Raw genomic sequence first — 23607 nt, forward strand, 5'->3', positions numbered from 1 at the left:
GTTATGATGGTGAAAAAAAAATTATGATTTGTTGATGTGACCGAACATTTTATGATGGAATAAGTAGCGGCTTCAGCTAAACCTTCCACCTCATGAGGTGGAAGGTTAACGTACTTGATATTTTATTAAAATCAATAATGCTCATTAAGTATTAAAATTGCTGAATTTTGTGAGGTTTTCAAACGATTATTAAATCTTGGAATTCTATTTTAATGAAATATTTAGCGAAAACCATCTGAATCATGATATTTTAATAGTATTGAAAACACGCTTTACGCATTGAAAAATAAGAGAATTTAAGGGACAGAATGCAAGAAAAAATACTTCCATTGAAATTATATTGGAAATCATTCAACTTTATTATAACATCTTAAAAAATACCAATAGAATGTGCAAGTCCAGAGTAAATATGGAGAGTTATGAACCCCATGAAAAGAGTTGTCACTGCTTTGATGAGAAGTGTTGAGCCAGGCCCAGCCAACAAAAGTTTTGTGACGAATTCCAACAACAAAGGTCTGTAAATCGTTAGCACTAGAGTACTAACTACTACGGGTATCAGACCTCGACGTAAATCGTGTCGTGACCACAGCCACACAAGAGTTGCGGTTGTGATGTGTTGTACCTAAGCAAAAACAGTAAATGTCGTCAAATTGAATAAAAAACAGATTAAAAAGAGGAACCAAATTTTCAGCGTATTTAATAAAATTAGTTCAAAGCTTCTCCAACTAGATAGTGATTTGAATTTTTCACAAATTCTTTCAACTCGAGTTTCCATGGTTCAAACATTTTGTAGAGCCAACTCAATTTATGTTTCATTCTTTTTCATACTAATAATATCAAGGAAAAGAGCATCTTATTTTAGAGAGCATTTTATTTTTATGCTGACTTTTTTTTCTTCCATAGTAATGAATTTAGTACATCATTTTAAAACGCGGCATTGAAGTATCCTATGTTAGTAAACAACGACAAATGTTTCCTTTTGGATCTCAAATAGAAATAACTGAATTATCACTTAAAAGGAAAATGGATTAGGTTGAAAAATTTGGTTGGATCAGAAAATTTCAGTTCTATAGTATGCAGTAATTAACTCACCAAACTGATATTAGACTCAAGACTTTTCTGGATATATTTCCAGTCAAATTCAGCTCCTCTCGCACCGACCCAAAGGAGCAGAAATTTTGTAAGTAGTACTTCGGCTCCAGCCCAACCAATTCCAGCTGTCAAAACTTTGGCATGTCCTTTACCCGGAATTCCCTTCAATACTAACAGCATTCCAACCAAGTCTGCCAAGTCTATGGAATATTTCAGGAACTCCTGTATGAAATGAAGAATTAGTTTTCAAAATCTAGTATTGTTTTAAGAGAAAATAACTGAAGTCATCAGGGACCAGAGTCCAGAATCATTCAAATTTGTCCCTTCCCCAGATTTTGTTTACTTCTCGAATTTTTTTGCAAGGTGCAATATGAATCATGGGTTAATTCTCTCAAAAAATGTTTAGATTTATTTTTTCTTGAACGATACTAACTCCAAGAATGTTAAAATCTTCCGGTCCAGTAATTTCAGCTGTAGGAAAAAATGTTGCCAATGCCAGCATTTTGATCAGCTGTGTAAATATGTAGATTCCTCCAGCCTGGATACATTTCCAAAAAGCTCCATACTCAGATCTGTAAAAAATCGTGATAAATGTATTTTTCTTTGAATTAATTAAACTAATTATACGAACATGGTTGAGGTACTTACAATCCTGAATATTTGTAAGTCAAATAATACGGCACATAAACTAAAGCCACGCAATTGCCGAAATGATACAGTGTCATTTTTGGATATTAATTTTTTAGTTTTTATTCAAGAAAACTTATTGGTAATTGTCTAAGAATGTTTTAGGTTAGGCTTCTGCCCCTAATACAGCTGATACCGTCGACACCTTTTTTGCTTTTTCATTACTTCACGGTGCTTCACACGGTAATGAGGAGACGAGGAGACAATTCTTACGTTTATATATATAACATATATACGTGCATATGTACGATACAGTTTTGTTTTTGTTTGTCCATTTTCACACGTGTGGCAGCACTTTTCGGAGCATTTTAATTATCTCGAATGATAACAACGAGACCAGCTGTTTCTCATGATCCTTGATTTTTTACGCAGTCGATAATTTAGATAGTTTTTGCAGTATAAATTTTGCGAAGGTGTTTTGGGAATAAAATCGAAAAACAAATTACCCGATCGAATTTCAGAATGACTACCTTTTTTGGCGTGACAAAAAAATTATAATAATTGTTTGCGTTTCGACACTATTGATTTTGTATGATAATGATGAGGAAGTTTGAATAATAGTAATATTAGTGTATATCGGATATGTTATTGTTCGACTGGCTGACCGGCAGTAGATATCGAAATCCAATCGGAGTAATATAGCTAACATAACAGTGCGCGGGAAAACTCTACATAATGCGAAGTCCGTGTTTTCCAAAGTAGTTGAATTCAGAAAAGAATCAACCTTTTCAATCTAAATTCTAAATTTGCGGCAATTCCATCTAAGTTAAGATGAATTTAAATCGTGTTCGTGGGATCGTTCAGAAAAATTTTCATTTCGATCTTATTTCGTAGTATGTGGAAGATGCTGCCGCCTCTTCAGATAATTCATCATTTTATAACCGCAAATTTTATATTTTTGCTGAATTTTTGATTTAATGAGATTTCATTAAAATTTGATGTCTTTGTTCCAAAAAATTGACGCGGATATTTTTTATAAGTGCAATACATCAGTCTTTATTGTGTGCAACTTCAGAATAGAAATTATTTCAATACGAAGAAATAAAAAGTTTGCAAAATTGGAATCTGAGAAGATCTGTGTTGTGCAAACATTTTTTTATTTTGTGTATGTATTTTCCACCCTGGCATGACACGTGATTTTTTAACAGTAGGAACAGAACTATTTAAAAGCAACACATATGGGCCCCCTTTTTTGTCCCTTCAAAAGCCCTTCGAAAGGGGTAACTGCACCCCTAAAACCATAAAAAAAGGGGTTGGCACCGAAAGGGTTCTCAAAGCTGAAAAAGTACTGACCAATTTTTTTTAAAATATTTGTTTCAATCGATTAACTCATAAATGCAAGTGCAATAGTTAATTACAACAAAACTCTCAGGATAAAATGTGACGGTAATTGATTTTTAGAAACAGTTGATAAGTCCAGATTGGATAAGTCAATTTTCTTGAGGGAATAAGTCACAGTGACAATTTTTTTCCTACATGTAAAAAAGAGTAGGAAGCACCCTTCTGAATTTAGGGTTGAATTTAGGGTTTAGAATATATTGAGCCGGCAGATACTCCGTTTCACAGCCAACCAAAACGCAGCTTCAAAGCTTGTGCGTCTCAACTCAGCCACCCCGATGGACCAAAACTCTGGCACCGATTGGCTGAGAAAATTTTCTCATTGGTCCAGTAAACTCCAGAGTGCTATCCGGTATTCGTGTTCCAACATTGAAAGGGTAGTTTAGTCTGTCGAAGGCTTTTGCAAACGGTGTTACATCCTTTCTTTACAATGGGTGAAGCAGCGGTGTGGCAGTTTCTATTCAGTACAAAAATTGTTGGAAATTCACATTTTGGAGGATTTGTAACTAGCTGCAGTGCGGAGGTATTTTTTTTCAAAATAGTGTTCTATTAATGTTTGTCGCTATTGAAAAAATTTAAATTAGAAGTTTACCGCGCGAATGATGTCAACAAAATTAAGAATGTTTTTTATAAAGAGAAGTGTCAAGGAAGTGAATTGTTGATTTATTATATATCACTGTTATTGTTTTTAGTGAATTGTTAGAGATATTTTAAAAATTAAATTCTTTTTTGCTGATAAAATTTTCTCAGAAATTTTAGATTTAAATTTTATTTGTTTTAGATTTATTGTTTTTTCAAAACGAGGAAGTTTTGAGTTTGTGCAATTTTATGTTATTCTTATTGGATAAAATAAAAACAAAGATTTGTTTGGTGCTTTTTTTTACAAGTCTACAGATAAGCTTGTTCTGTAAATTTATTTCGATATTTTTCAATACTTAGAAAGAGTTTTTCCAAATATTTGCTACGTTTCAGATTTTTTTTTTTTTAATTTGAGATTGTAATTCAATGCGATATTTAAAAATTTTCGTGTTTTTGGAGAAAATTTGTGGTGCTTATGTAAAAAGTTGTTGAAACGAATCGTAAAGAGAATTTGTTTCTCGTTTTGGGAAGTTTTAAAAATTTTCCTTGCATACGATTTATTCAGAAAAATATTCATTTTGTAATATTCTCACTTTTTTGCTGATTTCGAAAGGTTTTCATTTGAGATCATTTTTATGTTATTTTTTTGTTTCTCTTTGCTCATCAATTTTGTCATATTACTCGAGGAGCTTGTTGGTACTTTAATTCGCGAGTGAGAGAATTATCACTGAATTTTGCTGATGAAAATTTGAGTTTAAACTGATGATTGACTTTTTTATTTAGTTGCATCTGATGGAAAGCCATTGCTTTGAAACAACTGTTATGATCCTGGAGCAATGCTAGTTGAAATTCTATTTAATATTTTTGGTTTTAAAAACTTTATATTTTTGCCTTTAAGTTCGAAATAGAGGTTTTGAAACTGAAAATTACTTTCAATTAAATAATTTTATCAAAATCAATTTTGTCGTTCAAGTTTCTGAGAAATCTTTAGTAAGTTAAAAACTCATTTTCTTAAGCACCACCTTAAAGAAAAAAACAACGATAAATATAAAAAATAAGAGCACACAGATTTAGTATTTTTTATACGCGGACAAAAATTCGGAGCCAAGGCCTTAGAATTTTTTCTTATATGAAATTTTCCAATCAGCATATTCAGTACGGGGTAAAACCACTAGAACTTTAAAAAACTGAATTTTTTTTATTCGTTTGAAATGAATCCTCTGAATGTGAGGCAAAAAAGTTCATACTTTAAAAAAAAAAAAAAATCCATTGAAATTTTCGATTTTTCCTCGAGGGCGTCGGTCTGCTCCGATCACGTTTTAAAACTTCAAGCGCGTTTTCCTCGAAATACGATTTTTCGCACGCAGTATAATTCAGACATTTTTTATTCATTCCATTTGAATTTTCAACAATATTTTGAAAATAACAATTCGAAGCGAATTTACACGAATTCGAATTTTCGACAGGTCTTTATTAAAAAAAAAAAAAAAAAAAAACAAAATTTTCAACTCAAATCGACAAATAATTGCCTCTTATTTCTGTCGATAATTGAACTTATTCATTCAAACACTCGTCAATCATACAAGAATTAATATTTTTAAAATCTCTTGTGCACTCCGCTATTTATATGGGTATCTAGATAAAATGACGCTGAAAGTTTGCAACATTAAAGTCCAACGAAATGAACGAAAAATACAATTCGAAATTGCAAAGGAAGGGTTGGGGGAGGAAGTGTAAACACGGAATACGGAAACAGTCAAAAATAGGGAAAACGTGAAAAGGAAGCGAGATAAGAAAATGTAAAAGTAAATTTAAATGTGAAGGGAGAGGGAGACGTACAAAGTTAAACTGTACATTGGAATAAATATATTTACTACAATTCGAAATTCGTAGTTTTTCAACCTACAGAAATGATTCGTGGAATAAAAAATCGAATAACGATAAATGATTTTTCCGTTCATTTCGTTGGACTCCGATGTTGCAAACTCCAGCGTCATTAAATAAAAGAGTAATTAAAAAAAATTTTGTCGGATGAACATTTTCGATTGATTGAAATTTTTCGATGGTAGCCATTTTAACGCCATTTTTCACTGTTGTTTTATTATAATTTTTTATCGCATAGTAATATTGTCCCGAGATTCTACCGAGTCTCTTGATATGCTTAAAAACTTTCCCGAATATTACTATTTCATCAGCTTCCCTTCCAACTGAGAAAACTTGTTGTAAAAGTTACTTTTCGAGGCTTTAGCCCTTAAATCTCATTATTAATGGAACATATTAAATGTTAGTTTGACATATCAGTAAAATTTGAGTATCCTGTGAATCAACGATTCGTTTGAGTGCCCTCTGGAAATTCTCGTAGGCGTAATGGCGAAAAGATTGATTATTTTTTCATTTCATTTTCATCGGGGCCGAAGAGTATTTGCACTTTCGAGAGGAGCTGAGGTATCTTTGTCTCAAAAAAGCCTTCATACTCCCTTAAAATCTCTGTTCAATTGGGGAAAAACTATTTTTTGTTGATTTCTGTTCAATTAAAAAATAAATGATTTGTTGACAATGTTTGATAACGTCAGTCACGAAAATTCAAAATAGCAAATGATTGGAAAAGTCGAATGTGGGCCCATCTGCCACCTAATGCTCCCATCCTTGTTTTCGAGAATGTTTTTAGGATAAACGGAAATAACTCAGCATAGCGAACTTTTCGGTATAGTTTGCAAGGATATTTCAAGAGTACAAAAACATTTTTTTAATGTGAGAAATACTAATTTGTACATGTGGTTTATGCGCAAAGTCTGATTGTCGAAGTTTCTCAACTGCGTACAATGTGGACACCGTAATTATTCTCTGTAACTAAAATTCCAATTTTTTTTCCATTTTCGTATATTTTCCTGCCATATGAACATACAAAAACCCGACGAAAATTGCGAAAATTTATATTTTTAGCGATTTTGAAAAAAAAAACGCTTCTAAACTAGAAGAGTATCGCTGCAACGTGAACTTTTGAAATATCCTTCAAACTATACCGAAAAGTTCGGCATGGTGAGTTATTTCCTTCTATCCTAAAAACATTCCCAAAATCCACTGATTTTTTTGACTCCATAAAGCAGGATCCTCCCCTTAATCGATATTCATCTGCTCCAAAAATTTCTGGAGTTTCGTTTGAAAGAGTAATTTGTATATGTTTAGTATGTCCGCGAGACGTTTGGTGAAAGAAACTACTTTTTGGATTCATTTTTATTGTGAGACGAATCTTGTTAAAATGTTTACTTGGCATCAAAGCGGAGCAAGCTAGGCAGGCTGGCTGGGAGCTTTACGTCCACTTGGCCCTCGCACATTAGGGTCGAAATCCTCAAAGTAACGATATATTTGAAGGGATCCCGTCCATATCGTCTCCTCTACACGTTTCTTTTCCTTTTCCTTATCTTTCCGCTCCGTCAACTCGTATCTCCCTTCCATTGAACCTCTACTCTCGAGCTGGGCTTGACTACACGACGTTCCAAGCGTGTTTGCATTACTTTCTCATGGGACGACGGACGTGCAATTTCGAAAAGCCGATTTCAATTCTGTTTCCTTTTCAGAGAAAAGAGAAGAAATCTCGAGAATCACACTGGCATGTGATCGTTCTGACTTTGCGAAATCCGACAAGAAAAAGAAAAGAGGAGCTGCCCCCTCCATCACGAAAAATCCCACCGAATGTATACACATGCAAGTGTGTGTATGGGCGCGCGTGTGTGTGCGTCGAATTGGTAAATACCTCCAAAAAAAATCGAACCTTCCGTTTCTTTAATCACGTCGCCGATTCGCTATTCCTCTTCAAATATTGTTTCGCCTTAATTACTAAGCAGAATAACCCTCGACAAGGGTTCGACACCAATTGGCGTCTGAATTCTCTTCGTTCGACGACGAGTCTCGAAAAGCAATTCCTGTTTTATAAGGAAAGAGAAATTTACAATTTCCCATGCGTTCGGCATCTGGGATTTATTGTTTCCTGTATTGGCCTTCGGCAATTTGGAGTCTCGTCATTTTTTAAGCACTTGGAAATGCTCAAAAGGCGAAAAGCTCGTTTCTGATAACGAATACATTTGGGGCTTCGAAGAACTGTGCACTTATCGAGATTGACTGAATTGCTAGACGCTCGTAACAAATATTCAAATTTCCATGTTAAAGTTTTCATGCATCCTCATCTGAGAGCGATGAAAAGTCTCCCTTAAAAGCTTTATTCCCATCGCCATCTTAGCACCGCAGTAGAAACAGTTCGGTGTGTTTTGAAACAATGATAAAACGCGGCGAGTCCCGCCTAAAAAGAATATTTTTAATTTTTGTGAAATTGCTCACAGACTCTGTTATTCTGGAAGTCGATCATTGAAATTCAACTTCGATAACGGAATTGACGTTTTCATTGAAAATTGACGAAACCCCAAACAGAAATTCTTCACCCTTCCTATCAATGGGACTTTGTTAGAATAGTCTTTAGCACGATGCCGATGTTGGAGGATCGAGTTTGCACGAATGTTAAAAGGATACGTTGCGAGAGAAGTGGGAATGGCAGGACACCCCGCGAGGGTGCCGCAAAACTTCGGTACGAGACTGAGGATTCCATAGTTCATTTCTCTAGATCAATAATGTCATCTTGTTTGAGCGCATGCTCCTGCGCTGCCTCCCGCTTAAGCAGAGTGCCTACTCACTTGATCTCTCACGCTTCCTTATTGCATCGTCGAATAACGTGGATCTCGCCCCGACGATCCAACCCCCGATGCAACATTTATAGCGATATTGGCATTGTTTCTTGCGGATTCGTAATTTTTTAAATTCATTAAAATGCTTTGATTCGTTGGGACCCGGACAAGAAGCATGTGCATTTTCGATTTACAGTGTTTTTTTTTTTATTTTTTTTTGATTTTTTGATCACTTTTCTTGTGAGTATTTTGAAAAATGTATTTTGAACTTTTTCTCGTTAGAAAATGGAAGGAAAAATCTTGATTCGACGAACCTTCGATAAGTTGGCTCACTTCAATCTCAAAATTCTTGCAGCGAGTCCCGTTGAAAACAGTGGCTAATGAAAGCACGAAATCAGATTTCATTAATGCCGACGAATCGTACACGTGCGATAAGGCCACTCGGGAAAGCTCAAACAAAGAGGAAGAAAAGGGAATCAGGATTTCTGAGCTTTGTGTTGCGACTTCAAAAGAAAGGGCCATGCAAGATCGGGTAAAAAGGCCCGTTAGAAAAGAAAGAGAAATCGATAAGGTACGAGAGGAGCAAGCAAGAATGGACATTCGCCAAATTCCTTCAATTTAATTGGAAACATCAAAGTAACGGCTCGGACACATAGCTCTCGAAGGGAAAGAATAATGAAGTAGAAAAATAGTTGTGCGTTAAAAGTCTACGCCTGCTGGGATATTTCAATTGGATAAAAATTCGATGGAAAAGAACAAAGAGCATCTAGTTTTCGTCGGTGGATTTGGTCGCGACTGAAAACGAATAATATCATGCAATTTGACAGCTCATCAAAAAGTGTGACAAGCCAACTTTTTAGCCTGATAAAAAATACCCAAAATTATTATTTTCCAGCGTTATTCGCTGCACTGCAAAGTAATAAATCGAATAAAAACATCATGGCGATATTACAATTGGTGTTGAGCGGTTGGTGCTTCCGACGATAGGTTCGCTAGTCGCATACTCGTCGGTAAAAGCGGATATTCACAGGAAAAACGCGAGGAACCGATAATCCTAAATAGCTCTACACTTCAAACAAAAGTAGAATATCTTCTGGATTACCGCCATCGATCGGCGGAGCGGTGGTAGCTGAGCTTTTTAGCAACCGAGAATAAACGTCTCCCGATCGACGGCATCTGCAGCGGGACTTGAACTTATAATTGGACTTTAGTAAAAGTGCACTTTGGTTGAGGAACGAAGATCCTACCTGAGTTCGGGTACGCTCGTTCTTCACTGCCAGACAAATGAAAATTGTGGTATTGACGTTTAAGAATGTTGTTTAAAATTCAGAAGAGGGAAGCTGCATCTGCAATGTTTGTTCGATGATTTTGCCTATGATCGCAAGGATCCTTGCCAATTGTTCGAGTACAGATCGGTAAAATGGATATATTCGACAATGGAAAAGCGTTTGGAGGTGCTAATTGGGCTGGGGTTGAATTTGACACGTTTCCACGAAGAATTGTTCTTATGATGGGTTCCAAGTTGGACGCCGAGGTACGGACAAAAGGACGAAAAACAGCGAAACGTCCGGTAATCGACGCATGCGCTGCAACAGTCGAATAGCTGTATACATGTGGAAAAGAAAAGAAGGAGGACTGATGGCGTTGAAGTAAGACGGGGATAAAGTAGAAGGGAGACGAAAACGTAGTGGGGGATGTAAATGCCCTTGTGATGTATCGGATCGATGCCGCAGCATCTGGACCTTCGTTCTTACTACTGCACGACCTAAAAATGTCCGTCTTATGCCCACTTAAAAATCGACACTTCTTTTTCACGCTCCCAATAATCGTTCGCTAGATGAATAATGAATTTTGCGGTAAGGTCGAAACAGCTGATAATCGAATAACTGAGAGTGAGAGGGTCCGACAAAAACTGGTGGTATTCCGTTTAATTAAAGGAGCAATCGAATGAAAAATGACGAGCAACATTCCATGTTGATTATCCAGCTCAATAAAATGAATGAATCTAAAAAAGTAGCGCGTATATGCGCGCGGCGGCTGAAAGAAATTGGTCTTAATAACACATGCGAGCATGACGAGTCGTGCGGAGTGGCGAGGAAAGCTTTACCGAAATAGTTGAGAAGTAAAACGAGTCGTAGTAGATCGGGAGCGAGAGGATGGCGGATTGGAAAAAAGCGCGACGATAAGAAGTGGTAAGAATTGTTGAGACAAGTTCGAATTGCCGCACGACGAGATTTCTTAGTTTTGTTTTTTCCTCTTCTTTTTTACTTTGAGTTTCCTGAATTGCACCACCTGCAATAGTGGTTGCGCGTGAGTAGTGTCACCACTATAACTCCCATCGAGCCTTTAAGAACTTACCAATCTCGGTGTAATGCTGCTTTTGTAGGAAACCACTGGAAGCACATCAGCCCCGTGACAGCGCCAACTTCTTCTCCAACATCTTAAATTTTTGTCTTCCACCACCCATTAATCCACTGTTAACAAGCTAGAGAAGCAGGAACCTCTCAGAGGAACACGATTCGCACACCAGGGGTTGATAGTCAGAGCTCACAGTCATGGTGACTCTGCGTCAGCCAACTTCGAAACTTACTGCCTCGGGCCACGTTGACGGCCCGGTGACTTTAGAATTTTCGTAAGAAAATTCCTCGAATTCGCAGCCTGGTGACAATGAAACTTAAAAAGATTTGCTGATGCGATGATGCTGGTTCATTCGTAATTGTTTGTTCTTGTTAACGATTTGGAAAGTTTATTGAATTCAGTTTTTCTTGAATAGTTTATTGAATATAGCGACAGTAACGCTTCAGCAAATTTCATTGGCCTTGGTGCTTTCTGCTGTTGAACGACGGAAAATATCAAGTATAAAAACTGCACTGTGTCAAGTTTTGTAACAAGAATTATTTTCAAGATTTCGATATTTTTATTACTAATATTGGATTAATTCACCACAAAGCCTGCTGACATTGCTCTGCGATTATTTCAGAAAAGGACATCGGTGCTCATTCCCGGAAACAATAACATACGTCGGAATGACATGTTCGATAATGGTCAGCCAAGCGGAAGGTCTGAGAGGGAAACAAAGAGCTCGATGGAGAAAAGAAATGATAATGGAGCGACAAAAAACGCGATTGTCGTTGAACCAAGTTGAAGAACCATGTCTGTTGACAGACCAGATTAGGTCTACCAGAAATTGAAATTATTGACCACTGCTCTAGGTTCTGTGATTACAAGATCCGAGAAATCAGGAGATCAAACGGTGGAAAGGATATAAGAGCAGAATTTCGAGGGTAAGCACGCATTGAGAATAAAAATTAAGGATGCACGTGCGCGTCGTATTAGTCAGTTGACGGTCTTTCCATATTTTTTTAAAGGAATTACCTCGGTTATTCGTACTAGCAAAATATTATTTAAAAAAATAATCTTTTAAAATAATAATAATAAATAATGGTTTTAATCTTTGACATCTAATTTAGAAATAAATGAAATTTCGAGTTGAAGATGGTTGAAGGGACCGGTAAGTGATTGTGGTTATAAGCGAAATGTCAAGGTAGATCATACACGAAGGATCGTATTTCATGGGAGTCTTAAATTGGATCGATTATTATTACTCCCTAATTAAAGATATCACTTTAAATTAATGTCAGAGTTATTAATTCGAAATTGTAAATAAATTTTTTCAACTTATCTTTTGGCGAATGAAATTACAAGCCATTAATTAATCGGGGATCCATCACTGACTGAACCTGAAATTTCATTCGTCCCTGGTGAAAATACTATAGTTTTTTATGTGAAAAATCGCATTAGAGAGCGCAAAGGGAAATGGATAAAAAAAAGTATTAATAAAGCCAAGCCAAGAAGAAACAAAATGCCGAAATAAGCAAATGCGAGGTTATACCAATTTCGTTCAATCTTTTTACCTTTGTTACTAGTAAGTCAATCGTCATGAATTTTTTTCCCAAACCTTCATTATATGCTTCATTGTTATTGCGTACTTTTTCATAAACTTCGTAAGAAGCGTTCATTCGTTATATGAAAAGATAAACGATTTTTTACGCATAGTCCCTGTAACCCTGTGTATTTTTCTTCATATTTAAAGACGTTTATCTCAATAACCAATAAGACGATGCGTGTCAGTCGACTGTCCTTTTAAACTCTGTCTGAATTTAAAGAAAATCGTTTCGTGCATGAACTACCTTAATTTCTGTACTTTTCGACTGTTAACATTTCAACCAAACAGTCGATCAGGGGCTCTTGAAATTTCACATGCACAGAAAAGAAATCTTAGATTCCAAGACATAAAAAAATTAAAGTGCAATCTAAAAACAGCCCTCGCGCCTGCACATCCTTAAAAGAAAATAAAAAATAAAGACAGATAAAGACTTTCTCTGATATTCTTAAACAATAATCTCTCGTCAGTGAGAGCAGCGGGTTTAAGGTAAAATGGAACAAAATTCATCGGAGAATGCCAACAGGAAAGAGTATAAGAAAGTAGAAAGATCGCGCCGACAGGTATAGTTTGTGTTTCTGTCGGTCACAAAGCATTCAAGAAGAATCCATTATAATCACGATCATACGAGTGCGCGCCGTAGCGTGTTTTAGCCAACGATTGACTGTCCCAACCGTCGAAGAGTATTCTGCTCCTACCCCTCTCGCGTACATTATTCGACGGACTTTTTCCGTAGCTCGGATTTACTAAAGCGAGATCGGATTCCGCAAATGGGTTGGGTAGCATTCCATTCGCACCTGGTTTCGTCTCCAGAATCCTTCAACGTATCCCGCCGGTACCACAAACGTTTATCTTTCCTCTCATCTGACGTTTTGTTTCTTCTCAATTTTTTGCTCATCGTTCGATTCGTCCCAATTCGCAGTCTCGCACCCACGTATTTCCTTTTCATAATAGTTGTAACTATATGAAAATTGTAACTTTTCAATATCGAAATTATTTCGCGCGAGCTCTGAGAGTGGCGATATTTGAGGCCGACCGACCAAAGCATCTCACAAATAAAACGAAAATTGTGGCTTTTTCGATAAACTTTATTTCTAGGTTCAAACTTCCCAAGCCCTTGAAATTTGATCACAAAAAAATTTGAAATTTGGGACAATTTTAGGATTCTTAGCAAAATTTGTCACCTCTCAAAAGCTGAGATACCGCAGAAAACCTCCCACCGTTGTGTGGGAAATATTAAAAAATGGAATGAGAAAGACGCAAAAAATCGAGGAAAATATGAGATGAAAATTGAGGAAGTTTTGAGTTTGATTTTTATGAAAAAAATGCCTGGACTGCGACATTGAATTCGGTTGGATAAGTTTTCGAAAGTGAAGATATAAAAAAAATGGCCAGGTCAGCAATCCACTGTGTTCCAAAATGGACAAATGAAAATTTGAATTTCAATGGAAAAGCCAAAATGACAATGATTCGTTGACACTTTTGAAAATCCAAAAGTTTGAGTTTTCAAGTCGAAAAATATTTTGGTTTATGAGGAAAACAACGTATACGGGATGCTCGAGAACATTAAAATTTGGAAGCCCACCGATGCAGTTTTCAAAGAAATGTAAAAAGGGAAGGGTAGACGGGTGAGAAAAAAGCATGGGAACATTACGTACCGTGCATAAATATGTTAAATGCAATTCAAGAAGTCAGCGAGCGGTCAAAGATGTCAGACGCGCGAGGAGTTGCAGACGCAGAAGCAGCGGCAGCTGCGTACCTCAAGTCCAGTGGTTCACATGGTAGTTGCATTGGTTGCAAGCCGTTAAATCCTTTCCTTCGTGCAGATGTTCATTTCGTTAGAGCCACGATTTTCCTTTAATTCTCAAACTTTAATTTTCAGCTCCGAATCTTAGTGCAACCACAAAAATGGAACCTCGAGTTTGCAGTCTGAGCAAACTGATCGAAATCGCTAAAAAATTGAACCTGCCAAATGGCTGTGGAACAATTCCGTGACGGTTGCATTGGAGTTGCCGTTTATTGAATCATCGACGGATTGAAAATTCAAGGAAATCGACTTCCGATCTCAATAACGCGGGCACGTGGATCGCAGTGCACCATTTCTCATGGTTGCGGGCCAATTTTGGATGAGAAACTTTGACAAGCTCAAATTTCCCAAGGATTTTAGCAGCCTCGTATTCGCGACGATCGTGAGTATTTCATCCGGATAAATATTCAAATAGAGACGAAGCACTGAGCGTCACTGCTGGGCGACAGTTTTTTCTGCGATGGGTGCGACCATAAGAACAATCGTATCAACTCAGTTCACTCGTCGTTGCTGGTCAGACCGGCCTCCGCGAGCTCCGACTCGACTAAGGTAGGGTCGACTAAGACGACCAGTCAAACAGCAAAGAGAAGTTGTCAGTGAAACTTCATGGCCGCGGCACAAGCTCGGCGACAATCTCGGCAGCGATTCGTTGCTATTCCGGGCATTTTTACGAGAACGCCTTTTATTCAGTAGCGGTAAAAATGCCGGGTATCAGTTGTGCGTCAAGAGTATGTGTCTTGCCGTATCACGCGCACTTCATTCTCGAGTTACGGATGTTAAATAAGTGCTTAATTTTCCAGGGAGCTTCGCAAGCTTTTCCAATGTCCCGCGATCCCGGCTTTTCTACAGATTTTACATTTTTTTCTTGACGAAAATCAACGCTAATCGTGGATTGAAGAAGAAATTTCGTGATGTAAACGAATCACCAAAACGTTCCAAGACGAATCGAAGTCGTTCGAACTGAGTGCAGCTCGCCTAAGGTCACTGGAATCGTACGAATCGCCGCATTCCAACTGGGATAAACGCGTTTAAGTTGGTTCCAAACCAACACAGTTTGACAACAGGAGCGTTTTAGTTGAGCTGAAACGTGATTGGGGTTGTGGGAACTGAGTCTAATTCATCTTGACCTCATCCAATCGAGTCAAACTCTGAATTCTTTCGGTGTTGAGAAGGTTCACTACGAACTCTACGCAAGTTGATACCGAACTTTGTACGTAGTCGATTGTCGATGAGAAGTTTTAGGAATTGAGATAAAATGTGAAGGTTTTTCATCTTGACAAGGAGCTTGGTCCAGCTCTGTAAATATGCAAAGAAACTCCAGCGGTTTTGTGTTTCACCATTGGAAGATAATAACGTCGGATAAACGTATCGGCATCGTCGAGAACTAACCAGAACTCGTATAAATGCGTTTCAGTAGTCGGAACCGTCACGAAGATTCGCTGCCTTTGGTGACTACGTGACCAAACATAAGTCCAGTTTTTGCAAGCGAAGAATTCGGGAATGGTGGGTCGTTTGAATTGGGACGTTGATTGCGGTCTTACTTTTCCCTCTGTGTTCCTTCACCGACGTTGTCGTCGTGATTTCAGATCGGGTCAATTGTTACCCGCTCTTGCTCTTCCCGTATCGCTCCGATTTAGTATGAGCCTCACAACAACCGGTTGATCATTGTGGAATTTGTAGCTCAATTAACGGTGGCTTCCATTGACCATCCCGGGAGTTAAAACAGTACAAACACACCGGACATGGATCTTGTAAACGATAGTACTGATCGATTCTTTTTTTCATTGCATTAATCATTCATAAGGTGATGCAACAAAGTCCTGTTTCGATAATTAAACAAAATTACTTTAAACCCTTTCAGAGACACCAAAAAAATCGCCACATTCCTCCTCAAGGGCTGTTGAAAAATCTATTCGAGTACGTATTTCTGTGAAATTTTTGTGTCCACCAGATTACTCGCTAGGACTTGAGAAACTTTTTCAAATTTCTCCTCCATAAAAATTTGGAATGATTCATGGACATGCCTCTTTGCTACCCTTTTACTTTGACCTGAAACCATTCTGGATGATGAATAACGATCATTTTCGAATTGACGACGAGCGAGATATTTTTTTTTCGATTTATAAATTCAAAAAAATTAAAAACTCCACTTCCAGCAGGCCCAACTCATGTTTGTTCATTGTTTAGCTCTGAAAGTATAAATAAAAACGAGAATCAAATGTTGGTCGATCACAATAACAAATGAAACAATGAATTTATTTGGTTTTAGAGATTTTACGATTGCAGCGGCCATCAGAGGGGGCTCGCTCGGACATTTATTTTTCTTTCACCCTGACCAACCAATAAGAACGTTTGAGAGTGAGAAAAAATATCACCAGTTCTCATTGCACCGGACACGTAGGTAGGTTTATGAGTTCTGATATCCTTCCACCGTCCCTTACTTTACTTTTTATTTATTTTCTTGTTTTTTTTTTATTTTTTATTTTTATATTTTTATTATTTCATTTTTTCGTTTTTCATTTCAACCGACTCTTCTATGCCCTCGATACCCACCCCTTGCGTTGCTTTTCTCCCTTATAGACGAAGCAACCGCCCCTACACTTTTCAGTCTGAGAATTCCAACGGCGGTATACTACGTAGGAGATATTATTTATTTCGTAAATTAACTTCAGACTCGGCTTGAACGTGACTAGAAAATCCACATAGCTTCGCTTCTTACGCGTCGCCTTTTATATCGCGCGGTTATTAATCGAACCTATTCACTATTCCCTTCCGCTAGCAAAAAATCGTGCCAAACCCATTATTTTTCTTATATGCGCCATCTTTTTCTTTCCTCATTATCACGCCTGTCACTCTTGATAACTCAATGTGAGAGCATTCATTGAGAAATATTTCATTTTTCATTTGGTATTCTCTGTCTTTGGAATGTTGGACCATTCCTTTTTCTTCTTTTTTGCTATTCTCGAAACATCTGAAATCGCAATTTTGTGGAGAAATCAGAAACAATTTTTTAAAAATGATCGCTCTTTCGTGGATTTCACGAGAATTACGGTCGTCGGATACAGTCGAGCCCGCTCTCATTGTCATTGCAGTGTATCTCGAGTAGATAAAAAATATAAAATTCGTACCATTTTTCGCAGAAGCCAGGATAAGTGGATTCATCTCCCATTTGCTTTTGCATATTCCCTTGGGATTCTGCTTTAAAATCAAATTTAGTGACGAACCCATAGAATTGATCCAGTCAGGATTATCTACGATGGTTTTTCGACAGAAGTTTCGTTTCAGCGGTGATGCTTTCTTTTCACCCGTAGATTACATAGTTTTCGTCTGTTTTTTTCCGCCTCGTTGCTTTTTGATAGTTAAACCTCATTTCTCAGCTTGATACTCTCCTTTTCATCTTCTTCTTTTCAGCCGGTTGTTTGCTTTTTTTCTTATTCCTCCAAGGCGACTATTTCATCGGGTTTCGTGTTGTTTCAGTATATTTTTTCTTCGGTTTCCTTATTCTACTCATATTGTGCGCTTGGCGAAGAAAATCGCGCGTGACGCGCAAACAAGATTCGCTGCCAGCCGCGTATTCCGCTCCCCTTGCCCCCATCTCTCATTTATATTTCGCTGATTGGCCTTATTTCTTTCGTTTCATTAGCTCCGTCCTTTCCAACTACCTTTCTTCTTCCACGCATCCCTCATTACTCAGGAACACCAACCTCGCGCCCTTCCTCCCCTTCTTTCTCGCTCTTTTCTATATTGTCTTATCGTATAACTCAGTTGGGCGGGAGGCGAAGGGAACACGTGGAAAATGTATCTACGAAACTTCCAAGTTGGACGGTGAAAGGAAAGGGCGTTGAGATAAAACACGCTGTGCGCACACACCGCCAGTTGGACTCTCGTCTTTTTCTCTTCTTCCGTTTAATGGCTTATATACGTGACTAGATTAGCCCTGAGAGTGAGATTGCGCGATGTTCCGATCGAGCGAGGGCGAGGAAAATGCATATGGTGACACGAGTCCTTAATGAAAATGTAAAAGCTCCGATAATTCAAGCGGCACGAACTTATCAGCGCGTGTCCAAATAGTTTGTCGTCATTTCCCACTGGATTGCGATGCAGTTTTTCAAAACTCCTTTTGCCGAGGGATCGACCGATTTTTCGACATCGAGCATGATTTTTTCTCATTTCGATTAAAAGCCAGAACGTTCCAGATGAAAAAACTTGGGTAAACACGAATTTTTTCGTGAGTTGCAAGCGTGCAAAGGTAGCGAGGGACGCGGCAGTGGCTCGACGCCGCAATAAAAGTATTCGAAGACATCCAGCAGCACGAGTCCTACGGCGCGCTCTCATATAATCGAATACAAAGAATACAAAAGCCTGTAGACTCTCCGTTCTTGAGTTTTGATGACTTGAAAACTGTCGTTGGTCCTCGTCTGAGCTTTCGTCATTCTTCCACATTTCAGAAACGTCGTGACTTCGCTGCACCATGGCAAAGGTCTCAAGGCTTCGGCATTGAATGAGCCGAGCCCATCGATGCCAAAGTCTAACGACGATTTCGTGGGTGGATAAGAAAAAGAAAAGAGGCGTCGAAAACCCGAAGACTTTTTGAGCAAGTTTCGTGATTTTCCTGCCAGCCGATTTATTTTGGTACCGGAATGGAGAATTAGTGATTAGGAAAAGAATTTAGTGGATCAATCAGGTTTCGTCAACCTTTACCGAGTCTTGAGAAAGTACCGAGCTAGATTCAGATCACAGGAATCTTCCTCCATCACCGTTCCTTCATCACGCTATCAAATCAGAAGATTGTTCGAGCAATGTTCGAGCGATTAAATAGAGGCTTTGTGACGAAAAATCGAATATAATCCGCGAATAGCGTAACCCAGTGAAAATTTACAAAAGAAAGGAAAACGAGAAAGGATCGCGTGAAAACGTAAAATGAGTATCTTAAGTTCGGACGGGCCGAAGGTTGTTCACGACTGTTTTAAACTGCTAACGATGCGCATGCCATCCATCGATATGCTCATGTGCTGCTGGAACTTTACGATCGCTGCGTACTCGTTACTATACTCGCGCGCGCTCCAGTCTCGCGTCTTACACCTTTCTTCTTCCACTTCGCAGGCTTTCCTCCACTCGGTTTCTTCGCCGGGTCACGATCTCGCACGCAAAGGCCGATTCTCGAAGGGGCTTTAGTTGGCTGCTGTATATATAGAGCCGTGTAGGAAGGTTCAAACGCGTTATATATACGATGCTTATCTTTTTCCAGCACCGAGCACACACCAGCTCACAAGCGCAGAAGCAGAGGGAGTAACTGCGAGCTAAAGTTGCGAGGCGAACGAGAGAACTCTCCGTAGCGCGTACCATGTCAACGGCAATATCGTTTCCCTTTTATTTCATTTATTTATCGAGATATAACCGGGCTTACTCTCCCGCTCTGGCCTGTGGAATTCTTACATCTCGAAAGATTCTAGCAGCTCTTCCTCCTCCCTGCACACTCTCTTTGCCTTTGTATTTTCGACGACCCACTACACCGATACACGAATCGTCCCAGATCCCATCCACTTACATCTTCCACCATTTATTCGATTCGCACAATCGCCAACACGTAATAGTGAAATGCGACGATACGTGCATACGTTTGAATATCAAACAAAAACACGAGCTTCCCTCTCCTCGCCTCGCCCTTTCTCAATTCGATGTACCTTATGTACCTTTCCTCTCGATATGATGCATCGCTTTTTCTCCCTCTATCCTCGCGAGCGTCCTGCGAACATGCGACGTATTCCCTTGAATCACAATGAAGTGTTGACCCCATAAGCAATAACGTGAGAATTGATACCATCATCTTGTTCTCAACACAAAATCACTGATCCCATCACCACTCAACCACAAACTGCATTGTAAATTTTCTAACCTCCCGTCCATTTATCATCGATCTGTAAAATAGCTTTTGTGATATCGATCGCATGGGGATACATTCCAATCCAATCGATTATCGTTTCCGCATTTATAGCTTTTTCCAAATTTCAATTGTGCACGTGTCACCCTGGCGAAATTTTCAGTTATTTGCCTTTGGTTTCAAACGATTTATTTCGATAATGGTTTGTGTTCCCTAAATCTTTGGGCATTTCGTTATTATCGAGAACTGAGAAAACCGCGTCAAAGAAAATTGCGAAACTGCATAGTTTTGAACTTTTTAAATATTCCTGCAAATAAGCTAATTCTCTTGTTATTTTACGTGTAGAATGATGCTTTTTTCTGGTCAATTAAAAAAGATTCTGAATGCAAAGTTGGGGAGTGAAATGTTCAAATCATCCTTGTCGATTAAATCGGTCGAAGCTTTTTTGATTATTTCTGGAATCCTCTATATTCTCATCTCCAAATTGTTCTTATCCCTCACGAATTCTCGTTTCCTTGACCCCAGATATCGGCCTTTAAAACCCAGGAAGCTTCGTGCACTCGCAATACTTGAGGCAAGTCGTTTTTCTTTGACACAATCATATCAAAAACAATAGATTCGATCGTGTCGAAATTTTAGCCGAAATAACGATCGCAATTTAGAGAAAAATGACTCGATCGCAGCTCCAAAGGGTTTTTAATTCATCGGAATTTATGAATTTTCAATATTCGCATGCGACAAGGCTAATTAGCTGGATAATGAGGGTAGCAATCGAAATGTGACGGCTGTTACGACATTCGAGAAGATTTTCAAAAAGTACTGTGCAAAAAAGTTACATTGACTGAAAGGGTTGCGCGGAACAGTAAGGTCGGCACTAGGTGGAATGTGCCGGCAGTCTGCAAAGTTTCTTGGTATAATTATCGTGTCCCCATCGGTGGTAATTATGATGATTCTGGCAATCATGGCAATTACGATGTTCCTAGTTTCTTAACCTAGAGGCGATACGCAGACTATCTAACCCGAGCATATAACGTTTCAAAGCGAAACTACTTCGTTATTCTTTAAAGTCAAATAAAATAGGTTGCACCTCCGAACGCCTGCATAAATTCTTACCGGTCAACTCATAGATGCGTACACAAACTCGCCTAATTTATACTCATCTAAAAAAGAGGCTTTTTCCAACTATCCGGTTGTTAAACTAATCGCCCCGGTAGCCTCGAACCCGCCTTCGGGTATACACAAATCACTCTTGACTGTATTCATCCCCAACGCCGGAATTAGCCAAAAAATATAAAACTCTGCTTGCCTGAGTGGTTTTTATGCAACAATTGATTGAACTCGTCACTGAGGACCTTGGAAAAATGATCGGTATTGTTAGTGGAGTCACTGGCAAATCTTTGTCACAATTGCCAATTATTCGGGGTAGGCAAAAATTGTTCGCTCCAATTGATATTTTTTTCAGACACTTTAGATCATTGCTGGAATCCGCAACGAAAATACAACTCAGTTTCATAATATTTTTTCATTCGCAGACATGCAGGGGGACGTTTCCTGCTTCGTTGAAGTAAATCATTGCGAGAGGCAAAGAAGTTTTCTCGGCAAATAAGCTCCGCACTTCGATCGTGAGTTATCCCATTTTTATTGCGACTTGATAGAAATAACGTATGTATCAGAATAATAATCGTGTGAAATTCATAATTCTCAGGAGTGCTTCGAAGAATCGTTCGCGTGCCAAAAATGCTGTCGCAGTTCCCTCGACCGTTGAGTGAAAGTTGTCCAGGGCGTTGGCACGAAAGAAAAAATGGTCTTCGATCGTTATTCGTGTGCCGGATCACGATTTTGAATACTCGGAAAAATGAAGAACCTCTGTACGAGGGTTCCCCAAAGATTTCCCGCCATCCGTAATATTCACCTCGACAAAACAGTTCAGGTTCATAAAACCTGGACGACTGAAGTTCAATAAACCCGAATAAAAAGACCTCGAAGATTTGATAAACATCATCAAACCCCTCGTGAGCTTTTACCCCGAAAATATTCCTTCTTGGACAGCTCAATGTTCGCTTTACCACACTCGCTCATCGAGCAGGCCTTGAAAATATCATTTGAAACACTTTCGGAATACATCGCGAAAGAAGCAGAACATCTGCAGCAGACATTTGAATTACGATCTAAAGAGCTCGTAGCTCATAATTCGTTTGATCGGATACGAAAATACGTAGCGAAGGGATAGAGAAGTAATACACATATAAAAGGAAAAGACTAACAAGAAGACAACGGTGGATAATCCTGTTGGGCTCATGTCGAAGAGTCGAGCTCTCTCCGTAGTGTGTGTCGTAATATTCGTTCAGGTTGATCCGAGGGCGCACGCGGCTGCTGGTGATTCGGGATCCAGAGAGATCCTGCTTATTAAGTGGAGGCGAGTACGGGGCGTATATATCGAGTATATATAGCAAACATATATACTCAATGTACAGGTATAGAAGCGTGGAAGGATGACCATGCCGCGGACGAAGGAACGAAACGATAGAACGGAAGAATGGACGGTGTATTATGGTCCTCTCGATGCGCTGCCGTGGCGAAGATGGAGATAGGTGGGTATGTGCGCGCGCGTTGTGGCGAACAGAAAACGAAGCCTCTCGCTCTCTCTCCCGATGGGCCGGCTGTCCAGCGATCCACAAACCGCTATTATTTATATTAAGTTTAATGCAACTACGTGACTGAATCCACCGTGCTAAGCCCCGTGCGTTCAACTCTTCGCAAAAGCCCCCTGTATCATTAGTATACACCTATTATTGCATTACTCCGTGTACTCTCGTCTGCGCACGAAATAAAGAATATCAGCTAAGAGAGTAACAAAAATAGTGAAAATAATAAAAAACGAGGCTACGAAAAAACATTTGAGAATAAAAATCGAGGAAAAAGCAAGACGAAAATGAGAAGTTCTGTAGGAGCTACGGGCGCAAACGCGCGGGAGAAAAATTGCCTACGGATCGACTGGTGATAGACCGCACCGTGTAATATCTTATGAAGTATCGGCCTCTTTACCCTTCGTGTCCAGACACGGGTCCATCAAACCCGGGGAACTGTCTTTTTTCGACCTTCCTGCTCTTTTGAGGTGTCTCAAGAATTCTCCCTCATTTTTGCTTAATGCGTCATTTTTTCTTCAAGAGTTGAAAAAAATTATAACTCGTCCTGGACAAAATTTTTGTAAAAATATAATTCTAATTATCGTAAAAAAGCTTTCGAGCTTATTGCCAAGTCTTTTGTCACGTTGAAGAGTTTTCTTCCAATTTGAAAAGAAAAATTGAGAAAAAGAAAAAAAATGTTCGAGTTCCGAATGAAATGACGACGAAATAATGCTTCTTTCGTTCTCATCGAGCATCAAAACAGTGACGACAGAAGCTCAATACATTTTGTAATATTTGGGCACCGAAATCACGCAATGCTCACTTTTCGCATTGTTCAATTTCAAATGTCGCGATGAATACACTTTTTCGAGAGCTCGAACGAACAGCTGTCGGCGCCACGTGCTTTGGATGATAGCGACTCGACTGCCCGCTTACTACTAGGCTCTCACAGTGAGTGGGAGAGAAACAGACGAATG

At 38.8% G+C, this 23607-nt stretch overlaps 1 protein-coding gene and 1 long non-coding RNA gene across 13 annotated transcripts; one reads left to right on the forward strand and one right to left on the reverse strand.

Annotated features, from left to right (window-relative positions):
- Positions 1 to 335: 335 nt before the first annotated feature.
- LOC122408028 (transmembrane protein 147) lies at positions 336 to 1982 on the reverse strand. Its single transcript, XM_043414558.1, has 4 exons — positions 1741 to 1982; positions 1526 to 1664; positions 1093 to 1314; positions 336 to 622 (listed from the first exon to the last, which is right to left on the reverse strand). Exons 1-4 carry the CDS (start codon positions 1815 to 1817, stop codon positions 371 to 373), a joined length of 690 nt encoding a protein of 229 aa, XP_043270493.1. The 5' UTR covers positions 1818 to 1982; the 3' UTR covers positions 336 to 370.
- Positions 1983 to 3450: 1468 nt separating this feature from the next.
- LOC122408031 (uncharacterized) lies at positions 3451 to 22009 on the forward strand. 12 transcript variants are annotated; one of them, XR_006260340.1, is made up of 14 exons: positions 3451 to 3640; positions 7275 to 7442; positions 8655 to 10228; positions 10310 to 10564; positions 10759 to 11004; positions 11353 to 11656; positions 14198 to 14504; positions 14619 to 14850; positions 14923 to 15625; positions 15709 to 15883; positions 15984 to 16039; positions 16392 to 16523; positions 21536 to 21625; positions 21709 to 22009. It is a non-coding gene; the product is annotated as an uncharacterized lncRNA (long non-coding RNA). The 12 variants fall into 12 exon arrangements; XR_006260339.1 differs by having other exon boundaries at positions 3453 to 3640; positions 8655 to 10564; positions 14923 to 15332; positions 15537 to 15625; XR_006260336.1 differs by having other exon boundaries at positions 3453 to 3640; positions 8655 to 9629; positions 9703 to 10564.
- The last annotated feature ends 1598 nt before the right edge of the window (positions 22010 to 23607 follow it).

Source organism: Venturia canescens, chromosome 3, assembly GCF_019457755.1.
Source record: "Venturia canescens isolate UGA chromosome 3, ASM1945775v1, whole genome shotgun sequence".
NCBI classification, from domain to species: domain Eukaryota; kingdom Metazoa; phylum Arthropoda; class Insecta; order Hymenoptera; family Ichneumonidae; genus Venturia; species Venturia canescens.

What these genes read in the sequence shown, in the direction of transcription:
- LOC122408028 (XM_043414558.1), bottom strand. Translation starts at nt 1,817, where the DNA reads ATGACACTGTATCATTTCGGCAATTGCGTGGCTTTAGTTTATGTGCCG. An exon ending in AAGATTTTAACATTCTTGGA is followed by an intron (nt 1,315 to 1,525) that starts GTTAGTATCGTT and finishes CATTTCATACAG; the next exon opens with GAGTTCCTGAAATATTCCAT. An exon ending in TTGAGTCTAATATCAGTTTG is followed by an intron (nt 623 to 1,092) that starts GTGAGTTAATTA and finishes GTTTTTGCTTAG; the next exon opens with GTACAACACATCACAACCGC.